Here is a 27,884-nt window from a genome sequence, read left to right on the forward strand (position 1 = left end):
GGTGAGGGTCATTTCTGGGTGAACTATCCTATCAAGCAGTCACTCAGATTGGATCCCCAGAACTGTTGATCTAGAGCACAGTTGTCACTTACTGTGATCCTCAGTACAAAGTGAGCAGACACCATCTACAAGCTCTTTGGCCTCAGCTGCGAGCTGGCAGGCAGAGTCTGGGATCGGTGAGGGTGTGTCTGGGCTGTCAGTCGCTGGAGACGCTCGTGCGCACCTGTAGGATGGGGAAGGTAAGTCATGATCTCTGATGGGAGACACACTGCAACTTTCAGTGTTTGTCTTGAGGAACTTACCCAGTTTCATTCCCAAATAAGCTGCTAGTGGTGAGAACTTTGTGGACATTCTGTAAAAACAGAATGCAGAATTTAAACTTGGATTTTTTTGGTGTTTTTGAAGCATCACTGATACCGACATACAACAGTGTACTTTAAAGAGACAGTTCACCCAAAAATGCAAATGGTTTCATTATTTACTCATGAATGTTATAGATAAATGCACACATTAATTTCTTTCTTCTGCTAAACAAAAAAAAAGATATTTTGAGGAATGTTGCTACACAGTTGATGGTAGCCATTGACTTCCATAGTATGGAAAAAATATATACTGGGGGTCAATGGCTACCATTAACTGTTTGGTTAGTAGAATTCTTCAAAAGATCATCTTTTTCTGTTCAACAGAAGAAAGAAACTCATACAGGTTTAAAATGACATGAGAATGAGTACATGATGACAGAATTTGCATCCACTGGAATGACACTCTCTCCTAAACAAGTGTACGAGAGTTAGTGGAAGCTAGAGATTAGAGTTTATGAAGTGTTAAATATGGATATTTTTCTTACAGAAATGCATCATTTCACTTCAGAAGGCCTTTATTAACTCCCCCCCGGAGCCGTGTGGAGTACTTTTTATAATGGATGGATGCATTTTTTTGGGCTTCAAAATCTCAACAGCCATTCACTGCCATTATAAAGCTTGGAAGAGCCAGAGCATTTTTTCATGTAACTCCAAATGTATTTGTCTGAAAGAAGAAAGTCATTTACACCTATGCGTGAGGGTAAATCATGCGTTAATTTTCATTTTTGGGTGAACTACCCCTTCAAGTCAAAAAATGTGGTTTGTGTTTACCTGCGCAAAGCCAAGGAGCTTCTTGTTGGATATCTCCAGGTGTTTCCGTGTGAGTTCAGACCTTCTCAGCTGGCTGTCAATGATGTTGAGCCTCCTGTTCAGCTCCATCACATCCTCCTGTGAAGAAAACCAGTGTATTTACCGTTTACCAACCGAAAACTATTAAAAGTAATTTTCGTTAATTAAAATAATTCTAAAATATATCTATTCAATGAAAACTTCACAAAAAAATAGAATTGCTGCCTTAATAACTAACTGAAATAAAACAACTGCGTCTTAGTTGAAGTACTAAAATTAAGAAAACTGAAAGTGAAATAAACATAGAATTTTAAAAAGCTAATAAAAATGACAAATTTACTAAAATGAAAATGTAAAACATAACAGCTAATTCAAAATTCATTATGACATACTAATACTATAATAACACTGTTTAAAACTAGTTCATCACAAACAGGATTGTGTTGCACTGGATAACATTTACCTGCCAACTCACTGCAGTCTACAAAAGTTTTCAGTCATTGCATCATCTTGTAAATCTAATTCAAAATTATATAAATCACTTTCAGCAAACAGAGAGATGTGATGAGGAAGATTTACCTTAGTAGCCTCCAGGCCTCTCTGTTTCTTTCCGGCTAGCTGGTTCTTCAGATCTTTGATTTCAGCCTCCAGGAGCTGAATGACCTCCTCATAGTCTTGCTCAGCACTGTTAGTCTGTCTCTGAACAGCCTCTGCTACCTGCAGCTTACTCTTCAGAGACTTATTCTCCTCCACTGTGGCTGTGGCCTTCTGTTTCATCCACATACATGGAAATGCACAAACATTTTAAATGCATGAACAAGTTAAGATACTTGTGTTGATTACTATAGGTTTATATTTGGTATACTCGAGTTACAGTGAGTTGAAATGGGCATCGGAAAGTGTTGATGTATTAAAACAGCACACATGCCTCTTAATATGTGATTATGAACGACTTATTTTGAGGCATTTAAGTCACATCAAACAAATCGTGTTTATTTGAGATGCTGGAGGCTTTACCTCAGCTGTCTTCTGCAGTTCCTCCTCCAGAGTCTTTTTACTGTCTTCTGTGTCTTTCAGCAACACCTAAAAGCATTGCAATAAATGTTCATGTCACAAAGGCTTTTTAATGCTAAATTTAATATAAAGTCATAGAAACGTTTTGATGTCATAGCATAGTGGTTATAGCATTTATGTCGTAAAGAAATGGCCACATATTAAAGATTAAGTGGACATTTGAATTAAATGATATTTAATCAATATTAAACCAGGATTAAATCATGAGGGTAAAGTGTAAAAACAATCGTCAGGCCGTGGGCGCACTCTGCAGGCCTTTGTTATATTAAATATAATTATAGGGCCCTGTGAAATCCGTTTTATTTCCAAATTCAGTTTACCATTAAAAAATTTTCTATACTCTTTTTTAATGGTTAAATTAAATTTTATTAATCAAAAAGCCTGTCTAATTATTTAAGTTTACAGTTTTATTTTTACCAAATTCTTTGTTTTCCATTACTTTTCTGGATTCCATTTAATGGTTTCATTACATTTTATATAAACCAAAAGCTGCTCCAATTAGTTGATATTATTGTAAAAAAAAAAAAAAAAAAAAAAAAAAAAGAATGTGTTTATTTATTTTCAGAAATACTGTGTATTTACATTTTTCTCCTAAATAAATGTGTTGATTTTTTGTGGGAAATTAATCAATAAATTATTAGATAGATTAACTGATATAAAAATAGCCCTAAACGTGCCAGCTGCGTTGCTGTCTATGCAGGATCAGTAAGCTTTTAGATTTCATCAGAAATATCTTAATTTGTGTTCTGAAGATGAACGAAGGTCTTACGGGTTTGAAACGACATGAGGGTGAGTAATTAATGACAGAATTTTCCTGTTTAGGTGAACGAACCCTTTAAAGAGTGTTAATTTCAGACCTTGCATGTAGGAAGGAACACAATGCAGCGTTTATTCCAGTACTCACTTTAAGCTGTTTCATTTGCAGTTGGAGTTGTTTGACTTCAGTCTGAAACTCCTCCAGTTCCTCACTACTGTAGCTGCACTCTGACTCATAGGTCTGAAAGAGAGAGTGACACTCCTAAAACAACTCTTTCATAAGTTTGTGACCTCCGAGATCTGAAAAGAACATTAAAACCAGCACCAATTCAGTGCTCATACATTGATATGAGACACATCCAACAGCAAAGGGTACAGAACAGGCAAACTCTGACAATCGAGGCATTTAAGAGCTTAAAAGACAGCTTTGATAACTTTCCTGAGCAGCAGAAAAGCTCCTTTAAGAACCCTGAGTAAATCTCCCGACATGCTCAACTTCAGGAGAAAGTGAAGTCTCAATGTGAGGAGGTGCTCAGAGGATTGCACTCAAGTTTAGCCCCAATCAAAGTCACAGTGCTCCGATACTAAATCCCGCGGGTCTACTTACTGGGGAATGAAAGGCAGAGGTGTCCATCAAACTAGCTGCTTCCTGATAGGAGAACATGAAGGGACCCTGTCCAAGTCCCGCCTCCTCCAGCTTCTCCTGATAAACGCTGCGGGTGGCTTCCACGAAGTCTTATTAAGAAAACAGAGGCGTAGTTAGAAAAGCCAAGAATAACACTAGAAATATAAAAAGCATGTCTTATAGCATCAAAACAATCATGAATTCAGGGACAATATGTGACCCTGGACCACAAAACCATTCGTAAGGGTCCATTTTTTATGCATCATCAAACCTGAATAAGTAAGCTTTCCATTGTTTGTAAGGATAGAAAAATATTTGGCAGAGATACAACTATTTAAAAATCTGGAATCAGAGGGTGCAAAAAATCAAAATATTGAGAAAATCACCTTTAAAGTTGTCCAAAATGAAGTTCTTAGCAATGAATATCACTAATCAAAATTTAGGTTTTGATATATTTATAGTAGGAAATTTACAAAATATCTTCATGGAACACGATCTTTACTTCATATCCTAATGATTTTTGGTATAAAAGAAAAATCTATTATTTTGACCCAAACAATGTATTTTTTGCCTATCACTACAAATACACCCATGCTACTTACGACTGGTTTTGTGGTCCAGGGTCACATATGTGATTTCAGGTCAACATTTGCTTGCTAAACAGAAAGTGAGTGCAATATATTCCCTTCTTCTGTCACTGTGAAATCTATCCAGAATATTCCTCATAGCAGGAGAAAGAGCGTCTAGAGGGAATATTTATGTTCAGGTACCCTTGCTCTAAGTGTTTGCACAGCTGAAGTACAAGAAAACAGGCAGAACTCTTGCTCCACAGCAAGCACTTTGATCAGGATTTGCCGTGGTGGCATCTTCCTGCTGAGGAGCGTAACTCCCTGTCGTGAGCAGCCTGGAAATATACTTAGTTGTCTCAGTTCGTACTGAATCCAAAAAAAAAAATTTCCTCCTGACAGTCTGTCTCTAAAAACTCACTGTAAGTGTTAAACTGAAGCTCAATATCCAAATATGGATTGTGATTCCCTTTTCTAAATAGGTATTTCCGTCCATGTCAAAATGTGATTATTTCCTGTGGTTGCTGCAGAGGTTGAGAACCTTAGGCACGCATGCTGCACCGGTAATCACTTTCATCCAAGCAATGAGTGTGAAAGAGATTAATATTCTTTTCTTTTAGTTGTTTCAGTAATGTTAAATTCCGCCATATTTGCATGCTAAACTGTAACTTCCTTTCTGGCTAAACTGCAGTAATCCTTTTTGTCACGCAACCTGTTTTATTTAGTATGGAAACCCTGAATAAAAAATAAAAAAGGTTAATGTGACTTTTTATCTCACAAATCTGATTTTACATCTCGCAATTCTGACTTTTTTTTCTCAGAACTGTGAAATATAAACTTGCAATTGCGAGTTGTAAAGTCCCATTCTGAGGGAAAAGAAAACAGACTGATATGTTTTCTGAGTTTATATCTATATAATATTTATATTCTGACTTAACTCATAATTGTGTTATAAAGTCAGAATTGCAAAAATAGTCACAACTGTGAGAAACTTGCATTTCTGAGAAAAAAAGTCAGAATTGTAAGTTTATATATATTTATATATATTTTTCAGAACTGTGACTGTCACGTAATTCTGACGCAGTTGAGTTTATATTTCACAAATCTGACTGTATAACACAATTTTATATCACGCAATTCTGACTTTATTTCTTTCTTATTTCTCACAATTCTGAGAAAAATGTCAGAAGTGCGAGTTTATATTTAACAAATGTGACTATGTCTTGCAATTCTGACTTCAAAACTCACAGTTGTGAGTTTATATCATGCAATTCTGACTTAATGTCTCAGAATTGCGAGTTTATATTTAAAATGTTTATATTTTAAAAAATGAATTGGAGTAAAAATATAGACGTTTTCCCTGAACGTGGAAGTCACGCCTGACTTTTAACTTGAAGAATGCTTTGCATTTCCAGTCTCCAGTGTTTCTAGTCAAATTAGCGCATATTTCGATCTGATAATCTAATGTTATACTGCCTTCACGCCATGTCGTAATTATCGTAATTCCGAGATGACAACACGTGACATTTTACTCATAACTTTCCATGTTGTCGGACTCATAGATAACGCCTAATTAGCACCAAAATGAGCCTGGTGGCGGTCACGTGGTACATCTGTCACTGGTCCAAGTCATAACTCTCAGAACATTCAGAGTTTACTAGCTGTAATTACGAGTTCAGGAGGACGTGAGGGCTTTGGCGTTGATAGTGTTGCCATACAAACTCATAATTCACATAGAGTAGAATGTTTCGGAATTACGAGATGGCGTGAATGCAGCATTAAACCTAGTAAAATATTTTAAAATAGCACGTGGCTCCATAGCACCATAACTTTGCAATGTCGCAATGACCGTCATTTGTTAGTGCCTCGCTCCTCAAAGATTAATGAGTGTGTAGATGACACAAAGCTGCTGACGTTAGAAACAGTTGGGCGCTATTTGAATGGGTTCCTATGGAGACCGGAACAGAAGAGCATCTAATCGGAAGTTAGAATTCGTAATGGCGGCGCTCATCGTTTACTCAGGAAAAAGGTCTATAATAGTACTTCAATAAATAAATAGTACTTCAGATAAAAAAGACCACCGTTTTACACTCACTTCCAATACTGAGCTATGTGATTTATTAAAAAGGAAATATGTGTCCACATAAAATGAAATGAGTATTTCCTTTGTATAGTTGACTGGCTGAGGATCATGCTATGCAGCTGCAGCATAAAGGTGTAAAGGTTGTGTCTATACCTCCATACGAGACCGTTCCCTGAGGGTCTGTAGTAAGACTCTCTCTGAGCTGCCGTTTCTTCTCATCTGTTACATCCAGACCCAGGTACGACAGAGCCTGAAAAATGACAAAATGCCAAAAACATGTATCATTATAGTGCTTCAGGACTATTCAACCACATCCTGCACCTTTGGAATTCTGAGTGGCCTGTAATGCTATTCTCCTGTCACAAAAAACATTATTTAATTTTTTTATTCATTTAGATCTTTCATTATTTTATTTATTACAAAACTATTTCGAATTTTTCACTGAGAGCAAAACTATGAAAAATGATGCTCAAATGTTTAGTGAATAAACAGATAATTTAGAAGTTGACTGATAACTATGATTCATTTCAACTGTACAGAATGCAGCCAAGCTTGAAAAGGAGTGTTACAGCTCTGTACACAAGAGGGCAGTGTGGTAACAGAGGTCAAGTCAGTGGCGTACAATAAATCCAGGCTTATGGTCCATAAGAGTTCAAAAGGTATTAGTAAGGCTAATCAGATTAATTTCAAACTTACAATCTGATACTGCCACAAAAGTAAGATATATCATTCAAACACCAATGGCAAGAAAACTGCCCCGTTCCGGTTAAAACATCTACTTACAAATGAGACAAACAGCGGAATAAACAGCGTAAAGTCAAATCGAAACTTTGGACCTCATCAACTACCTGTTCGTGCAACACTTAATATGGTGTGCATTGTGCCTTTAGTCCACATTTAAGTGCTCTCGTCCATTGAGACCTAATCCTATTAATGGGCCGGTAGATTAGGGTCAGCCTCGGGATCAGCGGGATTAAATTAAATCTCTGCTAAACAACTGCACCATAACAAAGAGCAGAGACAGAGATCTGTGAGGAAAGTGACACTGAGATATCATGGGTTATCTTCATAAGCACTCTGTCAGTTACTTGCACTGAGATACAGACACACAGCAATCATAAATCATGCAAAACTATATAGAGAATAAACTTTTTATTTTTCTCAATAAAACATTTTACCCATAGTGGTGTTTTTTTATGTTTTTTTTTATGGTTTTTTTTTTTCTTAAATGTAAAAAAACCCAAAATGATTTGATGATTTGAAGCAGTTCAGTAAAATTACTAGTATACTGCTTATTTTTTCTTCACACTTTTACTCACAGAAATACTGTTGATGTTAAATCTAGTTATTTAATTTTGTAACATTATTTTGCACAGTGTTTTTTAACCAGAGGCTGGGGCCCATTAGGGGGTTTCAACATGGCTAAAAAAAGAAATAAAAAAGTATTTTTATAATCAAATTCTAATGTAAATTTAAAAGCTAAAATAAATGTAAAATCATGCTGTAAGCTGAAATTTACTAAGATAAAATACTTAATCTAATAAAAGAAATAAAAAATACAAATATTTCTTTCTTTCCCCTGACTAACCGTTGGCTTTAATTGAAGAAACTACAGCCAAAATCATAAAATGAATTAGTTAAAATATATATATATATATATAAAATGTTAATTAGTTTAATACTCAATACTCTGCTCCATTCTGTTAATAAAAAGCATTCTGTTAATTACAGAGCATTCGTTAGACAGGGGTAAAATAATATTAGACTTAAAGCTACAAAAACATTGCAATTTTTAAGAATTACATTGGATTATGTATCATATTTATCAAACATATTACATCCCTAGTAAAAAAAAAAAAATATATATATATATATATATATATATATATATTTAAAATACATTTATTTTGTATTAACTTTAGTTCAAATCTTTTAACATGTTTTCTAACATCTTGCTTGAGTCTTACTGATATAAAAAATATATTTAAACTATTTAAAGTACTACTTGTGCACAAAGCACATTTCTTAATATTAAGCCTAAAATGTGTTTTAGTTTCACTGTTAATAATGATTGTATGATCTTTGAATACTATTGGTCTTTAAATGCAAGATGTAAAGTATACTTTATGTATACATGCAATAGTTCCATTTTAGCACAATCAAATATAATTAAGTATGCGTTTAATTGGACCTCAGCACTCCTTACACACAATTAAAGCACATTAAGCATAAAATTAGATGTTCCAATTTAGTAGATTTTAAGTATAACATATTCATAAAACAACTTCAATTTTGATTTCATAGGGACTTCGAGTCTTTATTATTCACTAGGGATGCTAAAAAAATAAAATGCAATTTTTGTGTGAGGTCAGTGAAAACATTACCAGTTAAGCCAGCAGAAAAACAACTTCTTGTTGTGACCTGACTGCTGAGTGTCATAAAGCATCGTTCTTTGTACACATGCAGAAGTGTTTGTGTAAACTAAACCAGGCTTACCAGCTCGAGCTTCTCTGATTTGAGCCGTATGTGAGGGTCCAGCGAGATCTTGGGTTTGGAAACGGCGGCTTGTCTCTGTGCGGTGGAGGCTGAGGGAGAAAGTGGGACAGTAATTCACCTACTTTAAGAGTCATACTCACATTAAAGCATTTAGTGGCATGCGCTAGTTAGCTGCATTGGAAAACCTGGCCTTAATGCTTTTTTCATTGTCTGGGAGCTCAAATGAATGGGTATTATATTAATACAATAAAGATTATGAACTGTGTGATGGATTTGAATCGAGGGGGCGAGAGAGATAGCAACAGAGAAAGTGAGGTATTAACACCGGTTCTTTTAGTTGCGTGTGTATTGTTAAGCAAGGCTCGCTATAAGAGCTATGAGATGATCGCCCCCGCCCTGGGGACACGCTCCTGCAGGGGATTTAGCTGCCTTCTGACACTCATGATTGACAGCTTGAGCTCAGACACGTCAGACTCACGCAAACTCAGACAGGTCCCCTGCCGGTAATTCGGGACCAACACGCACAGCAGGGGCTCGCTCAGGGGGAGTGGATTTAACAGGTGGTACTGACGGTACACAATCCAGGACAACTAAAACAATCCAGATTAATGGTGCGTCTATGAACGTTCCAACAGAATCACAAACATGCAATAAGTCAGCGTAACTATTCGTTAAAGGGTTAGCTCACAACAAAATGGAATCATTTACTTGCTTTCATGTTGTACAAATATGTATAGATTCTTTCTTATGTGGAAAACAAAATCAGTTTTCCTTATAATAAAAGTGAATGGGGACTCGCTCTATCAAGCTCCAACATCACAAAGTACATTAAAAGTCTCTATATAACGCTATCTTTGCAGTGTTCTCATACTAGATATGTCAAAATTAAAATAGCTTTTTGTCATGGTGACTTCTGTATTCAAAAATTAAGATGTTTTTGACACTACGTAACGCAACTATCACATTCAAGGCCTAGAAAGGTAATAAGGCATCATTAAAATAGTCCATGTGACATTAGTGGTTCAGCTGTACTGTTATGAAGCTACGAGAATGCTTTTTGTGTGCAAAGAAAACAAAAATAACGACTTTATTCAACAATTTCTTCTTTTCTGTGTCAGTCTTCAACACATTCATCATAACAATGTATTTAACAATGTCCCGACTACCTTTCTGGGCCTTGAACGTGTCAGTTGCGTTGCCGTCTACGCAGGGTGAGAAAGCTCTCGGATTTCATCAAAAATATCTTAATTTATGTTCTGAAGATGAATGAAGATCTTACGGGTTTGGAACAACATGAGGCTGAGTAATTAATGACAGAATTTTCATTTTTGAGTGAACTATCCATTACATGGTGCTTTTTGTCATTTTTAGTGCTTGACAGCTCCAGTCCCTATTCACTTTTAACCTACACTCTCAGAAAAAAAGGTACAAAACTGTCACAGGGGTAGTACCCTCCAAAGAAGGGGTCGACTGATTATCAGCCTAGCCGATTATCGGCACCGATATTATAAATTTCTATGGTTATTCGTCATTTTCAAAACCGAATTTCAGATAAAATAATTTAAAAGTATTTAAAGAAAGTTTTTGTCAGAGCCCTTGTTATTCTTAATTTTGACATTCATTTTCATTTTTACACCATATATATCAGTTCAAAATACTGGTTATTGGTCCACTTGATCTGTAATAATCGATGGGTATCGGTACACAAACATTTTTACGTCATGGCTCAGTATGATTTCGGTACAGCAGGGGGGAACCTAAACAAACTAAAAAAAAATATATATATATATATATATATATATATTATTAAACAGTGGTTTACTGAACAAGTTGCTCTTTCTTTAAATAAATTCAGTTATAATTAAAATTATAACTGAATTTGCTTTAAACTATAGGGAGCCCTTTTACATTACTATATGGTTACAATTAACAACAGAGCCCAAACTTAAATTTAATTACTATTTATTTTTAAATATAATAATAAAACACTCAACTTTAAAAATTGTATGCAAACATGTCAATTGCACATAATGCAGTTTTTAAATTTTAAACCTTTTAAATTGTAACATTTCTTTGATTTATTCGATTACATTTTGGCTGTCATAACTTGTTTCATAACAAATCAATTTAAACATACATTAAATAATTAAGACATCATCACTAGCAGGTAAAGTAAAATATAATGAGTATATAGTCCAGTGTTGCCAAGTCCGTGGTTTTCCCGCAGAATTGGGCTACTTTTCAAACTGTTGCCACAGGTTGTTTTTCATGTCCGTGGGTTAAAGTGACCTCAATGATGTGATATTTACCTCCTGGGAAACCCTGCCAAAAAACATGCATTTTACCCCCCGAAACGCAATTTTTACCGGGGGACCCCCTCCAAAACATGATTGGGCTAGTTTTGGGCTAGTTTTGAGTAGCAATCAGGCTGGTTTTGTTGTGAAAACCTGGCAACCCTGATAAAGTCTGATATGTTGCGAAATGCTCTTCTCTAGACTTAATCCTCTAGCAAACTAATAAGCTGTGGACACTGATGACTTGCTTGAGGTAAATGAAATGCTACATGACATTTTGTTTGGAAGCTGTTTTCCACGGCTTAAACACTAATTGAGCGTTTACATTAGGCATAATATGTTCATTCATTTTTTTTGTTACAATTCTTACAGATGTAACTGTTTTTGATAAGGAACATAAATTTACATTTGCATCCTAACTCAAGCTACTACTACTGTCAACTCGAGTTGCTGTCAAATGTGCATTTCTGAGACAAAAATATAATATTATTAATATTCCAGCCTGCAAACTGTGCTGAAGATATCTGTCATCAAAGTCAGGCTGCACAAACCTGTTTCATGATTTGAAACAATAGCACTCATTAGAACAAGCAGAAACTAAGGTATTTGTTTTCTTAAGGAAAACTGACTGGAAAAGTGTAAAGAATTAAAAAATGTTACGTTTTTGTCATGTTCTGACCACAACAAGTAGCTTAAAACCACAGTTAATGGTGTGGTTTCTACAACATTCACTAAGGAGCAAAGGACCTTCCTTTAAACTTGAAAGAAATATAATAATCTAAATCGATTGATATAAATCATTTCATTGTGCTAATTTTTTTACCATATCACCCAGCCCTAATATGTACCATTTAGGGGTTAATAAGGTTAAAAAAATGCACCTTTTAGCTTTTGTACCTTGACCCAATGACACCTTTGAACCTTTTTTTGTGAAAGAGTATTGTAATACATTAATTTAACTGTAAAAAAGGGTGCAAACCAATTGTAAACATCACTCTACCATGGAAAGCAGAATTCTACAACAATCTCTACAAATCACAATGATTAAAGAATGACAACGAACGAAGATAAGCGTGTCTCTGAGTCTGAGTGCGTCTAGTCGTCCTTTCTAGGAAGGACACCCAGAAGGGCTTTTGCAGGATTACAGCACCTATTTAATTCAGATAAGACAGATCTTTCTTATTCTTATAAGATTTAATCAGCTAGTCTGGATAAATGGGTAATTAAGTACTATACACTTCAAGTACTATACACTAGATGTCATGGATAATTAGAATCCTATGCGTGTAAACACAACAACATCCAGAGTTCAAGGGCAAGCCAGACATGCTTACATCCGCTCTAGATTAACCTTAAACTCTGGGTCAGTAATAGACTGATGGACAGGTGCATAGTGCACATCTCAGTTTGGACACGAGACGCTAAATGCCATTGCATTAAATAACAACTTATAAACACAGTAACAATGAGTTTAATGTAAAAATCTAAAAAAAAGTTTCTTAACCAATATTTTTTCTTTTTTTCCACAATATCGTCTTACCTTTTTTAAAGGTAAATTTACTTGAGAAGAAATAAAAATTGCTTTCAAGGAATATATTTTGACGGTTTTAGTGTTCAAAACTAATATGCATACTTAATACTAACTATTAATATTTATAAATAGGTTTTTAAAATTTATTTAATGGAAATTTCTTCTTGTTTTAAGCATAAATCTCAAACTAAATAAAAATAAAATGGGATAAGAAAAATGCTGTTTGTTTTGGGTCAGTACATTAAGTCTCTTATACTCATCAAAGCTGCATCTGTTTGATCAAAAAACTAAAAATGTTAATATATTTTGAAATATTATTACAACTGAAATAAACTGCTTTATTTTAAAGACATATATTGTTAAAAACATTAGGCTAAGTTCATAATTAGAAATTAATGTGGTTAAAATAGTTAATCTCAGTAAATGAAAAATGTCTAGCCTCATTTTTTTCATATTCCACTTGGTTTATCTAACACATGACAATTCCAACATAATTTATTGACACTGCACCATTTTTAAGTGTGAATTAAGTGTCAAAATGGGTCTTTATGTAGAGAAATCCAATACTGAAAAGTTTTTGAGCATTATTTTAGCATTGAAAAATTTCAGTATCTGGAAAAGTGACTTGACTTGTTAACATTCACTCAGACGGCTTCTTCAAAGTATCTATGAGCATAAAATGGACTTAAGTGGCTTTCTCTGTATGGTGTCTTTAACAACTTATCAATCCCGTTTGTGCCCGAAGAAAGGATTACACACTATGCACGGCAAACCAATCTGTACTAAACAGCTACCCAGCTGCTGTGAACTGAGATAAGAGCACTATCTGACTCAACATGAAAGAGGCCTTCCTCTCTTATTTTGGTACGTCTTCTAGAATTTGATTGTGTAATTTCAACACCTCACATACATACCCGACCCCTGGAGCATCGAGAGATTACTTTGCAACTAGCCGTTGATTAAAATCCAAACACTGCTACTGACTAATCCCCAATCTTTCTCTAGGAAAATAAATAATTGCTTCGCAAGAAATCCTGTTTCTCTGAGCACCGGTTCATTTTAGATGCCACTTGCACTGAGGCACAAGGTGCAGTCTGTAAGGTACAGTAACTTAAAGAGCAAATGCAGGTTCATGTATTCAAGAACATGCAATTGCACACCACTGATATCTTCCCTGTTAGTCTGTAACCATGAAGGATTTTAAAGGATGTTAATGTATTAACTAACATGAATGAACAATAAACAATACATTTATCACAGTTTTTATTCATCTTTGTTAATGTTAGTTAATAAAAATACAGTTGTTCAAGTTCATTCACAGTGCACACTGTGATTTTAATAATGCATTAGTAAATGCTGAAATTAAGATTAATAAATGCTGTAGAAGTATTGTTCATTTTTAGTTCATGTTAACTAAAGAAGTTAACTAATGTGAATTAATGAACCTTATTGTAGCGTTAGTTCATTCTTACTTCATGTACACTAATGTAGTTAACTAATGCTAGCTAATGAACCTTATTGTAAAGTGTTACCGTCAGTTTTTAGTTCATGTTAACTAAAGTGGTTAACTAATGTTAACTAATGAACCTTATTGTAAAGTGTTACCATTCATTCTTAGTTCATGTTAACTAAAGGAGTTAACTAATGTTAACTAACGAACCTAATTGTAGTGTTGCCATTCATGTTTAGTTCATGTTAACTAAAGCAGTTACCTAATGCTAGCTAATGAACCTTATTGTAAAGTGTTACCGTTAGTTTTTAGTACATGTTAACTAAAGTGGTTAACTAATGTTAACTAACGAACCTTATTGTAGTGTTACCATTCATGTTTATTTCATGTTAACTAATGTATTTAACTAATGACAACTAATGATCCTAAGTGTAAAGTACTGTTTGTTCTTAGTTCATGTTAACTAAAGCGGTTAACTAATGCTAGCTAATGAACCTTATTGTAAAGTGTTACCGTTAGTTTTTAGTTCATGTTAACTAAAGTGGTTAACTAATGTTAACTAATGAACCTTATTGTAAAGTGTTACCATTCATTCTTAGTTCATGTTAACTAAAGGAGTTAACTAATGTTAACTAACAAACCTAATTGTAGTGTTGCCATTCATGTTTAGTTCATGTTAACTAAAGCAGTTACCTAATGCTAGCTAATGAACCTTATTGTAAAGTGTTACCGTTAGTTTTTAGTACATGTTAACTAAAGTGGTTAACTAATGTTAACTAACGAACCTTATTGTAGTGTTACCATTCATGTTTATTTCATGTTAACTAATGTATTTAACTAATGACAACTAATGATCCTAAGTGTAAAGTACTGTTTGTTCTTAGTTCATGTTAACTAAAGCGGTTAACTAATGCTAGCTAATGAACCTTATTGTGAAGTGTTACCGTTAGTTTTTAGTTCATGTTAACTAAAGTGGTTAACTAATGTTAACTAATAAACCTTACTGCAAAGTGTTACTGTCTTTTTATTCCAGTAAGAATATCAACTTTTTTTGTAAATATCTTTAAAACAATGTAAAAGAAATATTGTTACAACTGAAAATAAACTGCATTTTTCTTTACTTATTTTTTTGGGCTTTTTATGCCTTTTCTTGTGACAAGACAGTAGAGAGATAACAGGAAAGAGCTGGGAGGGGAGTGGGATCGGCAAAGGATCTCGAAACGGGAATCGAACTAGGGTCCAATTTAACCTAACCATGAGGCTATTGGCGCCGACAACTGCTTTCCATTTAAATTTATTTTAAAGACAGCTCACATTTACAAAAGTTTAGTGGGTTTCAAAAGATTTAAAAGTACATATATTGTTAAAAACATTAGGCTAAGTTCATAATTAGAATTAGAAGAAAAATTCTGTACTATTGTTTTCAGGGAATATATTCTCTCTTTTTTTCTTTTTTTTTTACTTAATTCCTTGGAAATATTTTTTCTTGTTTTCAGGAATAAATCCCATTAAGTAATGTTAGATTTGATCTTAAAACAAAATTGGACAAGATAAAAAACTTAAAAAATCTATTTTTTGGGGTTGGTAAGGTTTTTAAAATTAGTCTCTTATTCTCACTAATGCCGCATTTATTTGTTCAATATTTTGAAATATTATTAACATGTAAAATACCTCTTTTTTATTTTAAAATGTAATTTATTCCTGCAATACAAAGCTGAATTTTCAGCATCATTACTCCAGTCTTCAGTGTCACATAATCCTTCAGAAATTTGCATTTATTTGAAATATTAAAGTATTAATTTCTTTAAAAAAAAATAGTTCTGACCCCAAATTTTGAACAGTAGGGTATTTATGCAATTTTGCTTCTCAAGTAAATGTACATTTTTTTTAAATAATATTGAGATTTTTTTTTGTAAATTATTATAATTATTATTTACTTCTTTCAGTAAATCATGTAGTATGACAGGAAGGCACAAAGAGCACAAGATGTTGTGATTGCACGAAATGCACTCATTTTGAAAGGTTATCAAATTTACTTCTTTCAAAAGGGAAATATGAGCCTTATATATAACAAAATCTGCACTGTGATGAGAATGGGAGGAATCTAGCTGCAAAGCTTATTAAATATAGAGTTAAGGGGGGTTAGACATGTGAGTCCACCTTCGTGACATGTACCTGAAACCTGTATGTCTGGAGGGCAGATATCCGGGGAGGATGAAAGCACTGGAGCTGTGTCCTCTAGTCGCACCTATAAAAAGTAAACAGTGAAGCATTGCATGCTTAGCAGAAAGACCATATCAAGTGTGTGTATTATGTAAGCCACAAGACTCTCTTGTTGTTGAAGTGCCAAAGACATGGCACAATCTGTACACTAGTAAACACTCACCTCAGGAGATCGGACATGAACTTTTAACCGGCTGGAGTTGTATCCGTTCCCAACCCCCCTCTGAACTCCATTATACAACGATGGGCTGTTGGAGAAAGGTCCTTTTCCTGGGATGAAGGCAATATCCACCACTGGTTCCTGACTTCAAGAGCAAACAACAGGGATGAAAGGTATATTATGTAAAAGAATGAGGTACAAAGATACTGATAAATTATTAAACACTGATCAAAGGACATTAAGCCACATTGAAGAGAATGAATACCTGAATTTGACTTTATTGAGCACGCTTTTGGCCTCCTCATACGTGACTCCTATTAATGACTCCTTGTTAATGGCGATAAGCTGATCTCCGGGTCTGAGCCGTCCATCCTATAAGGTCAAAGGAATAAAAATCTTTACTAAATGCTGCTGATCAGACACAATTGATGGCAGACATTCAGTTTGAGAAAGCAGTGCCAACAGGATCAGCAGGAACATAAGCCACTGTACTACTCATCACCAGGTGGAGACCTCTCTCATGTCACAGAGGACACCACTACAGCAACTCCATCCCCTCAGAGACTCCAAAGTCACTAAAACTACACAACTGTGCCAAAAGTGTCCGATTCGAGGGAATCCAATCTACTCCAAAGCATTTCCTGAAATTGGGGGTTTAGGGATGCACGATATATTAGCAGTCATATCATTATGACTGCTAAATGTCATCAGTTTTGCTCTTGGTCCACCTATTTTTAAACACAATTAACCCAATTAACACTTGCGGTGTTTCCGGTCAAAAATGACTGGACTCCAAAAAATTGCTTATAAATCTGCTATTATGGTGTATTATCACCAAATATTAGATTCAATCTTTTTGTCAACTTGTTTTCTTTCATTTAGGACTAGTTTTGTGTTTCTATTTGCATCTGATTAATCGTAGGCCTCATTTATCTGAGAGTAGGTACCTCATTTTTTGAGTGAAAAAAACCCCCACATTTTTTATAACAAAACATTGCAAAAAACTGGATGGAAACTTGGCTACTGTTATCGACAAAGAGAATATGCGTTAAAACAAATTGCGAAATTTGCTGTCTCTAGCCTGTTTCCATCCAACTGGCTTTTTACCAATAAAATGGTGTGCTTGATGACATCATCCCTAAAAAAAACTAATTGTCGCATAAGTTTTGGTGTATCAAAAAAAAAAAAAAACCTTGAGCTGTTACCATTCATAATTTCACCTGTTGTGCAAATTACATAGGCTAGTAGCCTGTTCTTCATCCTTTTAAATCAAAACTTTATTATGTAGGCTATTGAACAAGTGTTATGAGGTTTTTTTATTTATTTATTTTGGTACTTAGTAAGGCCTATACACTATTTAGATTAGACACCTGAGCATCAAACAATATTCATACACAGGTGCAGTTGTATTATTAGGTATTATTTTTCTGATTAACTTCTGTTAGACTGTATTGGAAATTAGAATGTTAATTTTGGTTATTTATACTACGTAATAAACAGGTAATATGCTAGTAATATGCATGCTAATAAGCAACTTGTTAATAGTGAAAACAGGTCCCTATACTAAAGTATTACCTAATATGTCTCTACTGTCACTTCTGATTAATTTCATGCATCCTTGTTAAATAAAAATATTAATTTCTTGAAAAAAAAAAATGAGGACGCATTTTGAATTGTAATGTCAAAATGACAAAAATATTGATTAAGAAAATTATTTGTCAAATTCTAACTATAAGCAACAACAAAAAAAGTGATTCTTGTTTTTGGAGACACCACTAATATGCAAGTTAACACTAAAACTAAGGACTAGACAAAAATGTATTCATGTTAGTTCACCAACAACTTGTGATTTTAATAATGCATTACTAAATGTCGAAATTAACAACTTATGAACTTAAATGGCCAAAAAAAGAGTTCTGATCACTGATTCTGGTTAAATGATTCAAAATGGACATGCGACCTTATACAATAGGTGTCACAGATGGCCAACAATCTGACACTGGAAATCTAAGTGATATTGAATATCTGAGTTTCAGCACAATAGTCGTGTAGGTGAATGCTACAGCTCCCCTCCCCACTCTGAGTTTTATATTCCACAGGGAGGGTGATGCCCTACACGGCCTTCTGTACACCTGACCTCTGCAGTCTGCTGTGACAGCACTGCCCATCCCCACAACAGTCCAGAGGAGCCTTTACCTCAAGACAATGTAAAGCAGGGGATAAATTGCTTAGACTGTTTCCAGGAGATGTCTACCCACTTAAGAGGAAACCTTTGCACTGGCTCAGGCTATAATGCAGTAGTCTGACATTCTAGGATGTCATCCTCTCTTTAATCCGAACTCCCTCTGTGATAAAGATGGCTAAATGTGTTAGAGCTTAATGGTAAGGTGTAAAAAGCTGAGTGATCCTTGCTTTGGGGGTGAAGAGTCTTGGAGGTTTATAATCTGTTTCCTCTCCAGCTCACGCAAACACTTCGTCGAACTGTGTGACATATCACACTCATTTATGTCCATTGCTCTTTCTCTGTCTCATTTAATAACAGTTTAAAGACAAATGATGATGCTTGCAATTAGTAATTAGCTTAATTCGCACCCAAACCATCTCCATACACAAGCTGTCCGCACAACCTCACCTGCACCTGCAACTTGTTATTCTCGAAATCAAACAGTTAAAGCACCATAAACCAGTGGTTCTCAAACAGGGGGCCGGGGACCATTAAGAGGCCTCGACAAACTTCCAAAGGGGCCTCAAGATGACTTAAATAAGGCAAAACAAGCATCAGAGTCAGCTGAAACAGCTAAAAATTCAAATATATCTTTTCATAATTCATCCCACAATAACTGTTTTTTTTTTCCGTGAAGAATCAGGACTCCTGTCTAGAAAAACCTGGATATATGAGGAAGCCTCATTTTAAAAGTGTGATTTCTAGATCTAGAAAACCCATGTAAAATAAAATCTAAATGTACCAGTCAAAAGTTTTTAAACAGTAAGATTTTTATTTTAATTTCCAAAATCCAAAGTACAGCAAAAACAGCAAAAATTTTAAAATAACTGTTTTCTATTTGAATATGTTTTAAAATGTACTTTATTCCTGTGATTTCAAAGCTGAATTTTTAGTATCATTACTCCAGTCACATGATCCTTCAGAAATCATTCTAATATTCTGATTTGCTGCTCAAAAAACATTTATCATTACTATTATGTTTAAAACAGCTGAGCAGAATTTTTTCAGGTTTCTTTGCTAAATAAAAAGTTCAGAAGAACAGCATTTATCTGAAATAGAAACATTTTGTAACATTATAAATGTCTTTATCAAAATTTTTGATCAATTTAAAGCATCCTTGCTAAATACAGTATTCATTTCTATAATTCCTTTCCCCAAAGAAAATTGTACTGACTCCAAGCTTTTGAATGGTATAGTGTATAATGTTACAAAAGTTTTTATTTCAGATAAATGCTGATCTTTGAATCTTTCTATTCATCAAAGAATCCTAAAATAAATATACTCAACTGTTTTAAATACTGATAATAATAAAAAATGTTTCTTGAACAGCAAATCAGCATATTAGAATGATTTCTGAAGGATCTGAACACTGAAGACTGGAGTAATGACGCTGAAAATTTAGATTTGATCACAGGAATAAATTACATTTTAATTAATGTTTTCTCAAACAGAAAACAGTTATTTTAAATAGTAATATTTAAAAATTGTACTGTTTTTTGCTGTACTTTGGATCAAATGGTGAGCAGAAGAGACTTTTTCAAAAAACGTTTGACTGGTAGTGTATAAACTCCATGGATATTGTGATACATTTCATTGATATAAAATTTATCCTTATCCAGTAAATCACGAACAACAGGAAAAGCCACTGAGCCATCAAATATTGTTGGAAATATTGGACAATGGGGGCCCTTGCAGTCAAAAAGTTTGAGAACCACTGCAATAAATGTTTTTTCTTTCCTTATTTTTATTCAGAACATGTCTCAGATCAAGCTACATATTTAGGAAGCCTGTGTTTTTGTGAAGTTGGTTCTAAATAAATCCTAAATTTAACAAAGTTTTGATGAAACATTTGAAAATACATGCGCAGACACTTCATTAAAGTCTGTTAATAACACAATTTTCTGTGGTGTGAGAAACTCAGAACACATAAATATAGACTTCAAAGAGTCCCCATCTCTCACCCGATGACAATCTCCTCCGGACAGCACTTCCTGGATGAAAACTGCAGGGCCATCAGGTCTGTTGGAGCCACCGCCGATGGTAATACCCAGACTGCAGGAGCGAGTGATTGATATCAGCTGAATCACCCCTTCACCTGGGTGACTGAAACCAAACACACACACACACACAGACTTTGTATAGCTAGAATAAACTTTTGGTCAGAATAGTTAAACAATTCAGTAAGTAAATTTCACATAACTAAATCATTGTTTTTCAGTACCTTAGGGAGCGTAGCAAGGGTCCTGTGTTGCTGTAATTACTCTGAGAACCAGCAGGACTGAGCAATAGAGGACTCTGAGATCTGGATGAAGATCCTGATGACGTGCTGTCCAAGTATCTGCCTGCTTTAGCACAAAAAGACGGATAAAGATGTGAGCGAAAAATTAATAACCTTGACATAATACTAGGCAGTTATTATGAAACCTTTTATAAGAACCACCAGATGGCAGTGACAAAAACCATCAATTCATCTATTTCAACAGTCACAGTGGCTTAAAGGAGAAGTCCACTTCCAGAACAAAAATTTAGAGAAAACTTTCCTTACCCACTTGTCATCCAAGATGTTCATGTCTTTCTTTCTTTAGTCGTAAAGAAATTATGTTTTTTGAGGAAAACATTTCAGGATTTTTTCTCCATATAATGGACTGATATGGTGCCCCGATTTTGAACTTCCAAAATGCGGCTTCAAAAGATCCCAAATGCAAATGTAAATGATCCCAGCCAAGGAAGAAGGGTCTTATCTAGCGAAACGATCTGTTATTTCATTAAAAAAGTACCAATCGTTTCGCTAGATAAGACCCTTCTTTCTTGGCTGGGATTGTTTACAACTGCATTTGGGATTGTTTGAAGCTGCATTTTGGAAGTTCAAACTCGGGGGACCATAACAGTCCATTATATAGAGAAAAATGCTGAAATGTTTTCCTCAAAAAAACATCATTTCTTTACGACTAAATAAAGAAAGACATGAACATCGCTGATGACAACGGGGTGACCCCTTGTACATTACACTGTACATTATCTGTACTGTGCTGGAAGTGGACTTCTCCTTTAAGTATCTAAAGAACAAGAGTTAGTACAAAGCTTTTGCTTGTTATCTGCTACCATTAAAAAGCCAATAGGATTTTTTTAAATAAATTACTACTTTTAGCTTTAAGATAAATTAAATGTAAAAAATGTAAAGATACATTAAATATATTTCAAATAAATGCTGCACAAGTCTTAAAGTGTGTCACAGTTTCTATTAAAATATGAAGCAATATTGCTTTCAACAATGATAATAATAAGAAATATATTAGAATGATTGTGCCATGTGACACTGAAGATTGGAGTAATGGCTGTTGAAAATTCAGATTTGCTATCACATGAATAAATTATATATTAATAGAAAATAGAAAACTGTTATTTAAACAATTCAAACATTTGAACAATAGTGTATCCACCTTTTTCCTGAACACGGAAGTCTTGACTGACTGGAGCGATCACATTTCTGGTCTCTGGTGTTTCTAGTCAAATTAATGCATTTTCAGAGCCAATAATATAATGTTAAACCCATGGTTTTAAAATGCACTAGGCGCAACAGTTTTATCACTTTGCAGTGTTGCAATGACCGTCTTTTTGCAGTAACTCACCTGTCATAGTTTAAAGAGTGGGAAGATGATACGAAGCTAAGACGTTAGCTGCATTTAAAACAGATAAGTGCGGATACAGCTCCCGATTGGGGCGAAGTTCATGGGATTTTGTCCACAAAATGATAAGAGCACACATTATTTTACACAATATTTTATTATTTCACACACAGTATTTTAACTTAAGCGCTCCAAGCCATGCTCGTTTTCTTTTGTCATTATTTATGCAAGACATACAGCACCGAACACAAACAAATTTGCTGGTAATGTTACGCAAAACAAGTACTTCACAGGAATTCTTTGAGCTTATTGTTGTTACTGTGGCAGCACATTTGTATATTTAGTTATACTTAAAAAATTCAGTTTAATTAATTCAGTCGCTCTTTTCACTCCGTTTTTCACATGGAGACTGGAGCACAAGAGCACCCAAATAGAAGTTTGACTCTATCATAGCAGTGCTCATATGTTACTCAAGAAAAAGGTGGATATAAAAAAGGTGTGCTGTTATGTTCATAAAAAGTTCTGAGTTTAAGTTTGCAAACTGAAGTTTGTGGTATTGTCAAAGAAAATGTCCAAATGAAGACATCTGACCCCAATGAGCTTCAGCTCATTTGCACTTTTAAATTAAAGACTCGAATGAAACTCTTTGCTGTGCTTAAAGCAAGTTACATCATTAGAATATTGTACACTGAGGAAAGAGCAGGGATCAAACTGAGCAGCCAGTGCATGAGCACACGCTCCGCTCCCAACAACTATTCCTACGGAGCGTCTTTCCTCCGGCAGAAACAGATGTTCAAAATTGCATAATGGACAAATGCGCTGTCTTAAGCCATTTTCAAGGGCTGATTTGTTTCTCCCCTAAACATTGTAGTTATAATTGACTTGAGTCCAAAAAAAGAGATTGTTTTTCGAAAGTTTGTTTTCTCCTGTTTTACATATATATTTGAGAAAAAGTAAAAATGTAGATGTTAGAAAGAGATGATGATTAAGAGATGATGATGTGATGTGAATTTCTCTCTCCTCTTCTTGTTTGTTTGCCAGTTGTGAGGATCATATTGCATGAATCAGCATTTCATAACCTTGCTATATGAGGGAAGTAGTAAGGTTAGGAAAGAGACATTCTAGTAAATCCGAGCACTGAAATGAACCAATTTACAGAAGGGAATACTATGCCTTTAAAATATGTATATTTCATGTACTCTAACTTGACAACGAGTGAAAAATAGAAACCTACTATGCTGAATAGGTGAATTCCTGGTAGATCCTGTGCTGCCGTTTGAGCCGTATTTTTCAAGGAGCTCTGCAAATTCTCGCCTACACAAAGACAAAAGAGGAAATAATAATGTAACCAACCAAGAAAAAAAATAAAACCTTCAATAACATCATACAAAAAACCCAAATACCTCTAGACACCTAAATGACATAACAGTTCTTACTGCCCTTAGATTATGTAAGAACAGCCTGCACTATTTCAGAATAATATCATGTTAGTTCATTTGTTTGTGAAGGACTCTACACAATCCAAATATGCTTTAAGCAGATAGATGTGACCCTCTAAAGCGCTGAATACAGTGATTAAAAAATTCCACATCACCACAAGAAGGAAAAAGCATGGCAAAGGTTATATATCTACCCTGAAGTTTTTATCTGCTGCAAGTAGTCTGACTTTTAAAATAAAATTAAATTAAATTACATAAAATAAAATAAAAATAATGAAAAATGATAAAACCATAATTTGATACATACATTTGACCAGCTGTTTTCCAGTACATGCGTGTTTATTAATTTGTAGTTGGCATATATTGCTGGAAAACAACTTCTAAAAAAAATTAAATTAAATTAAATTAAATTAAATTAAAAGATTAAAATAAAATAAAAATTATTAAAAATTATAAAATATGACTAGCTGTTTTCCAGTAAATGTGTGTTTATGTATCTGTAGTTGTCATATATTGCTGGAAAACCACTGGTAAATAAAATAAAATAAAATAAAATAAATATTCAAAGCTTAAAATAAAATACAAATAATGAAAAATTATAAAATATGTGTGTTTATGAATCTTGTCATATATTGCTTGTAAAATGAAATGAAATGAAATGAAATGAAATTAATATAAAGGCTTAAAATAAAATAAAAATAATGAAAAATTATAAAATATGACCAGCTGTTTTCCAGTAAATGTGTGTTTACGAATCTCTTATTGTCATATATTGCTGGAAAACAACTAGTAAATAAACAAAATAAAATAAAATAAAATAAAATAATAAAATAAAATAAAATTCAAAGCTTAAAATAAATAAATTATTTAAATATGACTAGCTATGTGTGTTTATAAATCTGCAGTAGTCATATATTGCTGGAAAACAACTGGTCCTACCAAATCATTGTACTGTTACTTAAATATAAAGCAATGTCAATGGATTTTGTGATCAGCCTAATGAGTAAAAATAAACATGCTGAGCTCTCTTTAGTTCTCTTTAGTTGGGCTGGGCAGCATGTTCAGTCTATTTAAATATTCCCCTCCATCTCAGTCCATTTTCCCCTAGACACCTCTTGAGTGTCAAATATAGGTCAACAGAAATGTCCTGTCACTGGACTCAAATCATATTCAGTTATGGACATTACACCCTAGTGCACAGCCTTGGCCACTGGCCTCTTTACCTACATGCAGGTGTCCCTGAGTGGCAAACAGACCTTTGCTTCATTTATCTACAATGCAAAGCGACTTGGGGGATTCAATAGACTACATAAGGACAGCCATGCCTGGATCTTTGAGTTCCTCTATACCAGAGCTGATTCATATTTATTCTAAGCCCAAAATATCTAGGTGTACTCAAAGTGACAGCTTTCGAAGTACAGCTTTCTCCTCCTTTTCCTTCGTCCTTAGGACGGGTTATCAGTGCGGATTAAAAGGAGGGAGGTCAGACAAGGTTGTGATGCATATGGTAAGGAGCCGACTCTAAAAGGTTTGAGCGTTGTCTCCATAAACTGCCGTGGATACATGCACATCCTACCGTCTTCCTCATAAATACAGACAAACAAAAAGCCTGGAAATGCTGCGCTCAGTCTTTCGGTCCCTGAAGACTTCCAGGTTGTTGATATGCGGGTGAAGGCAGCGGAGGTCTTTGCATGGAGGCAGCGGCGTAATCCCTTCAATGTGCATTGGTTAAGGGCAGAACGCAGATTAAAGCATGGAAACGCAAGGACTCATCTCATCATGGCTTAAACTGTGAGTCTGTTCTCATTCTCCCTCACTTTCGCTCCCTCAGTATCTCCGTGCACGCAATGCAGGGTTCTTCCTTCATTCATACAATCTGCTGCCAGTCCAGAGCCATGGGACTGACAGTCCTGCCAGTTTGTCCGTATATGAAGTTCAAAAGTACACTGCGGTCATGCCACTTACTCTCAAAGTAAACACATCTGGGATGCTGCATAATATGCGACCCTGGACCACAAAACCAGTCATAAGGATCAATTTTTTGAAATTGAGATTTATGCATCATCTGAAAGCTGACTAAATAAGCTTTCATATGATGTATGGTTTGTTAGGATAGGACGATATTTTGCTGAAATACACTGGAATCTGAAGGTGCAAAAAAAAAATCAGAATATTGAGAAAATCACCTTTAAATTTGTCCAAATGAAGTTCTTAGCAATGCATATTACTAATCAAAGATTAAGTTTTGATATATTCATGATAGGACATTTACAAAATATCTTCATTGAACATGATCTTTACTTAATATCATAATTATTTTTGCCATTAAAGAAAAAATTTGACCCATACAATGTATTACAGGCTATTGCTACAAATATACCCATGCTACTTAAGACTGGTTTTGTTGTCCAGGGTCACAAATATGTCTGATCAAAAGTATGATCTGTATCAAAATCTGTATCAAAACTACCTATTAATCTTAAAGCAAACAGAGAATATCTTTGTATTCAGTGGCTTACTCACTCATTTGAACTAGAAGCTGCATGAACAGGTGTTTTTGCACTATTCTGTCTAAATAATAAATAAATAAATAGTGAATTTAGGGATTACAACCTTATATACTGATTAAAATTATGTAAAAATAATTTTCACTCAGAAATTGCTATTAGAGTTACTAAATATTTACAAAGAAATGGAAAGTATTTTCTTGTAACATACTTTTTTTCATTTTACCTAAAACTTAAATGAATGTGTACTTTTAAATTAGTTAACTTTTAAATTAGTAGTTACTTGTGTTTTTAAAGGGAGCCCTGGGTATTAAGACTTGTAAGACTTATATAACGTAAGTGATGTCCTCTTACTAAAATATGTAGTAGAAAACCTATGAAAGACCACATTGTTTTATACATATTTTGGACTATGGGGGCCGCTATTATTCCGATGACATCAAATGGTTGCACTCGGCGAGCTACTGGCATGATCTATTGCTATTTTTACTGCAACACAACTTGGAAAATAAAATACTGATACGATGCCAGATTGTGCTGCTTTTGATTGTAAGTTTGAGTCAAAGGGCAGCAAGAGAAGTGATGTAAGTCTTCGCTGCTTAGCAAGCGATAAGAAGAGGAGAAAAGAATGGGAAGATGCCTGTGGACAAATAAAACTTTCTAAAGACCTGCATCTTTTTTCTCTCCACTGTAGCTTTGATGTCTTTGAGGCCTTTAGTCGACCACAGCTACTGAAAGAGCTTACAAACGGCAGAGACAAGAAACGCTAGATGCCATCCTGGAAGGATGTAAACACGTCGACACTTGTCATGACACCGCAGACACTGAGGGAGTTTCTCAGTGCAGATTTCACTTGATTTAGCCTCCTTGTATGGAAAAATCAATGGTACAGCATTTGGTTTAAGGCTACTATTATATCCATCACAACCTGTAGCTGTAGTCATCGTATCAGCATTTTATTTTCCGAGTTTTCTGTTTTAAATAAATGATAAAGAAAATATTTACTCTTCAGAAAATGAACCTATGAATGGCTTCCTTAGAATCGCCTGTGTATATTAAACTAGAATATGAAAAATGTATAAACGCTCATGTGTGAAAAATGATTGCTCATTACTTAATAGGAAGCCCGGGTATTAAGACTTGAATGGCATAATATAACATAAATTATGTCTCTTATTGAAATATGTAGTAAAAAACCCATGAAACTTATGTTATTTAAACATCTACATTGACTATGGGGGGCATCATTATTTTGATGACGTGAAATGGCTGCACTCGGTGAGCTACTGCCGCTACCTGTTGCTATTTTTACCACAATACAACTCGGAAAATAAAATACTGATACAATGACCACAGACACTGAACAAACTTACAGGTGGTTTTGGATATAAGTGTAGGCTTAAATCAAATTGCGTACCTTCAATTTTTCCCCACAAGGAGTCTAAACACCTCTACATATCAAGTGAAATCCACACTGAGAAACTCCTTCAGTGTCTGTGGAATCTAGTGTTTCTTGTCTCTGCCATTTGTAAGCTCTTTCAGTAGCTGTGGTCGACTAAAAGCCTCAGAGGCATCAGGGCTAAAGTGAAGAGAACAAAGACGCGGGTCTTTAGGAAGTTTTATCCATCCACAGGCATATTCCTATTCTTTTATCCTCTTTTTATTGCTAAAAAAGCAGT

General features: G+C 34.6%; 1 protein-coding gene across 3 annotated transcripts in view; it reads right to left on the reverse strand.

Moving 5' to 3' along the window:
• The window catches only part of si:dkeyp-72e1.9 (syntaxin-binding protein 4), a 57,655-nt gene that overhangs the window by 3,478 nt on the left and 26,293 nt on the right, over positions 1-27,884 (reverse strand). For 2 of the 3 annotated variants that reach the window (XM_051106005.1, XM_051106004.1), the window contains exons 6-20: positions 23,494-23,573; positions 20,855-20,978; positions 20,595-20,736; positions 16,675-16,781; positions 16,413-16,554; positions 16,202-16,274; positions 8,752-8,840; positions 6,409-6,505; positions 3,589-3,716; positions 3,130-3,222; positions 2,169-2,234; positions 1,731-1,919; positions 1,134-1,250; positions 303-352; positions 93-223 (exon numbers count right to left, since the gene is read on the reverse strand). In XM_051106005.1, coding sequence (XP_050961962.1) covers positions 93-223; positions 303-352; positions 1,134-1,250; positions 1,731-1,919; positions 2,169-2,234; positions 3,130-3,222; positions 3,589-3,716; positions 6,409-6,505; positions 8,752-8,840; positions 16,202-16,274; positions 16,413-16,554; positions 16,675-16,781; positions 20,595-20,736; positions 20,855-20,978; positions 23,494-23,573 — 1,628 coding nt within the window. The remainder of the gene's footprint in view (positions 1-92; positions 224-302; positions 353-1,133; positions 1,251-1,730; positions 1,920-2,168; positions 2,235-3,129; positions 3,223-3,588; positions 3,717-6,408; positions 6,506-8,751; positions 8,841-16,201; positions 16,275-16,412; positions 16,555-16,674; positions 16,782-20,594; positions 20,737-20,854; positions 20,979-23,493; positions 23,574-27,884) is intronic. The other variant, XM_051106006.1, reaches the window with a different exon arrangement.

The sequence above is a fragment of the Labeo rohita genome, chromosome 3 (assembly GCF_022985175.1).
Source record: "Labeo rohita strain BAU-BD-2019 chromosome 3, IGBB_LRoh.1.0, whole genome shotgun sequence".
Lineage (NCBI taxonomy): Eukaryota > Metazoa > Chordata > Actinopteri > Cypriniformes > Cyprinidae > Labeo > Labeo rohita.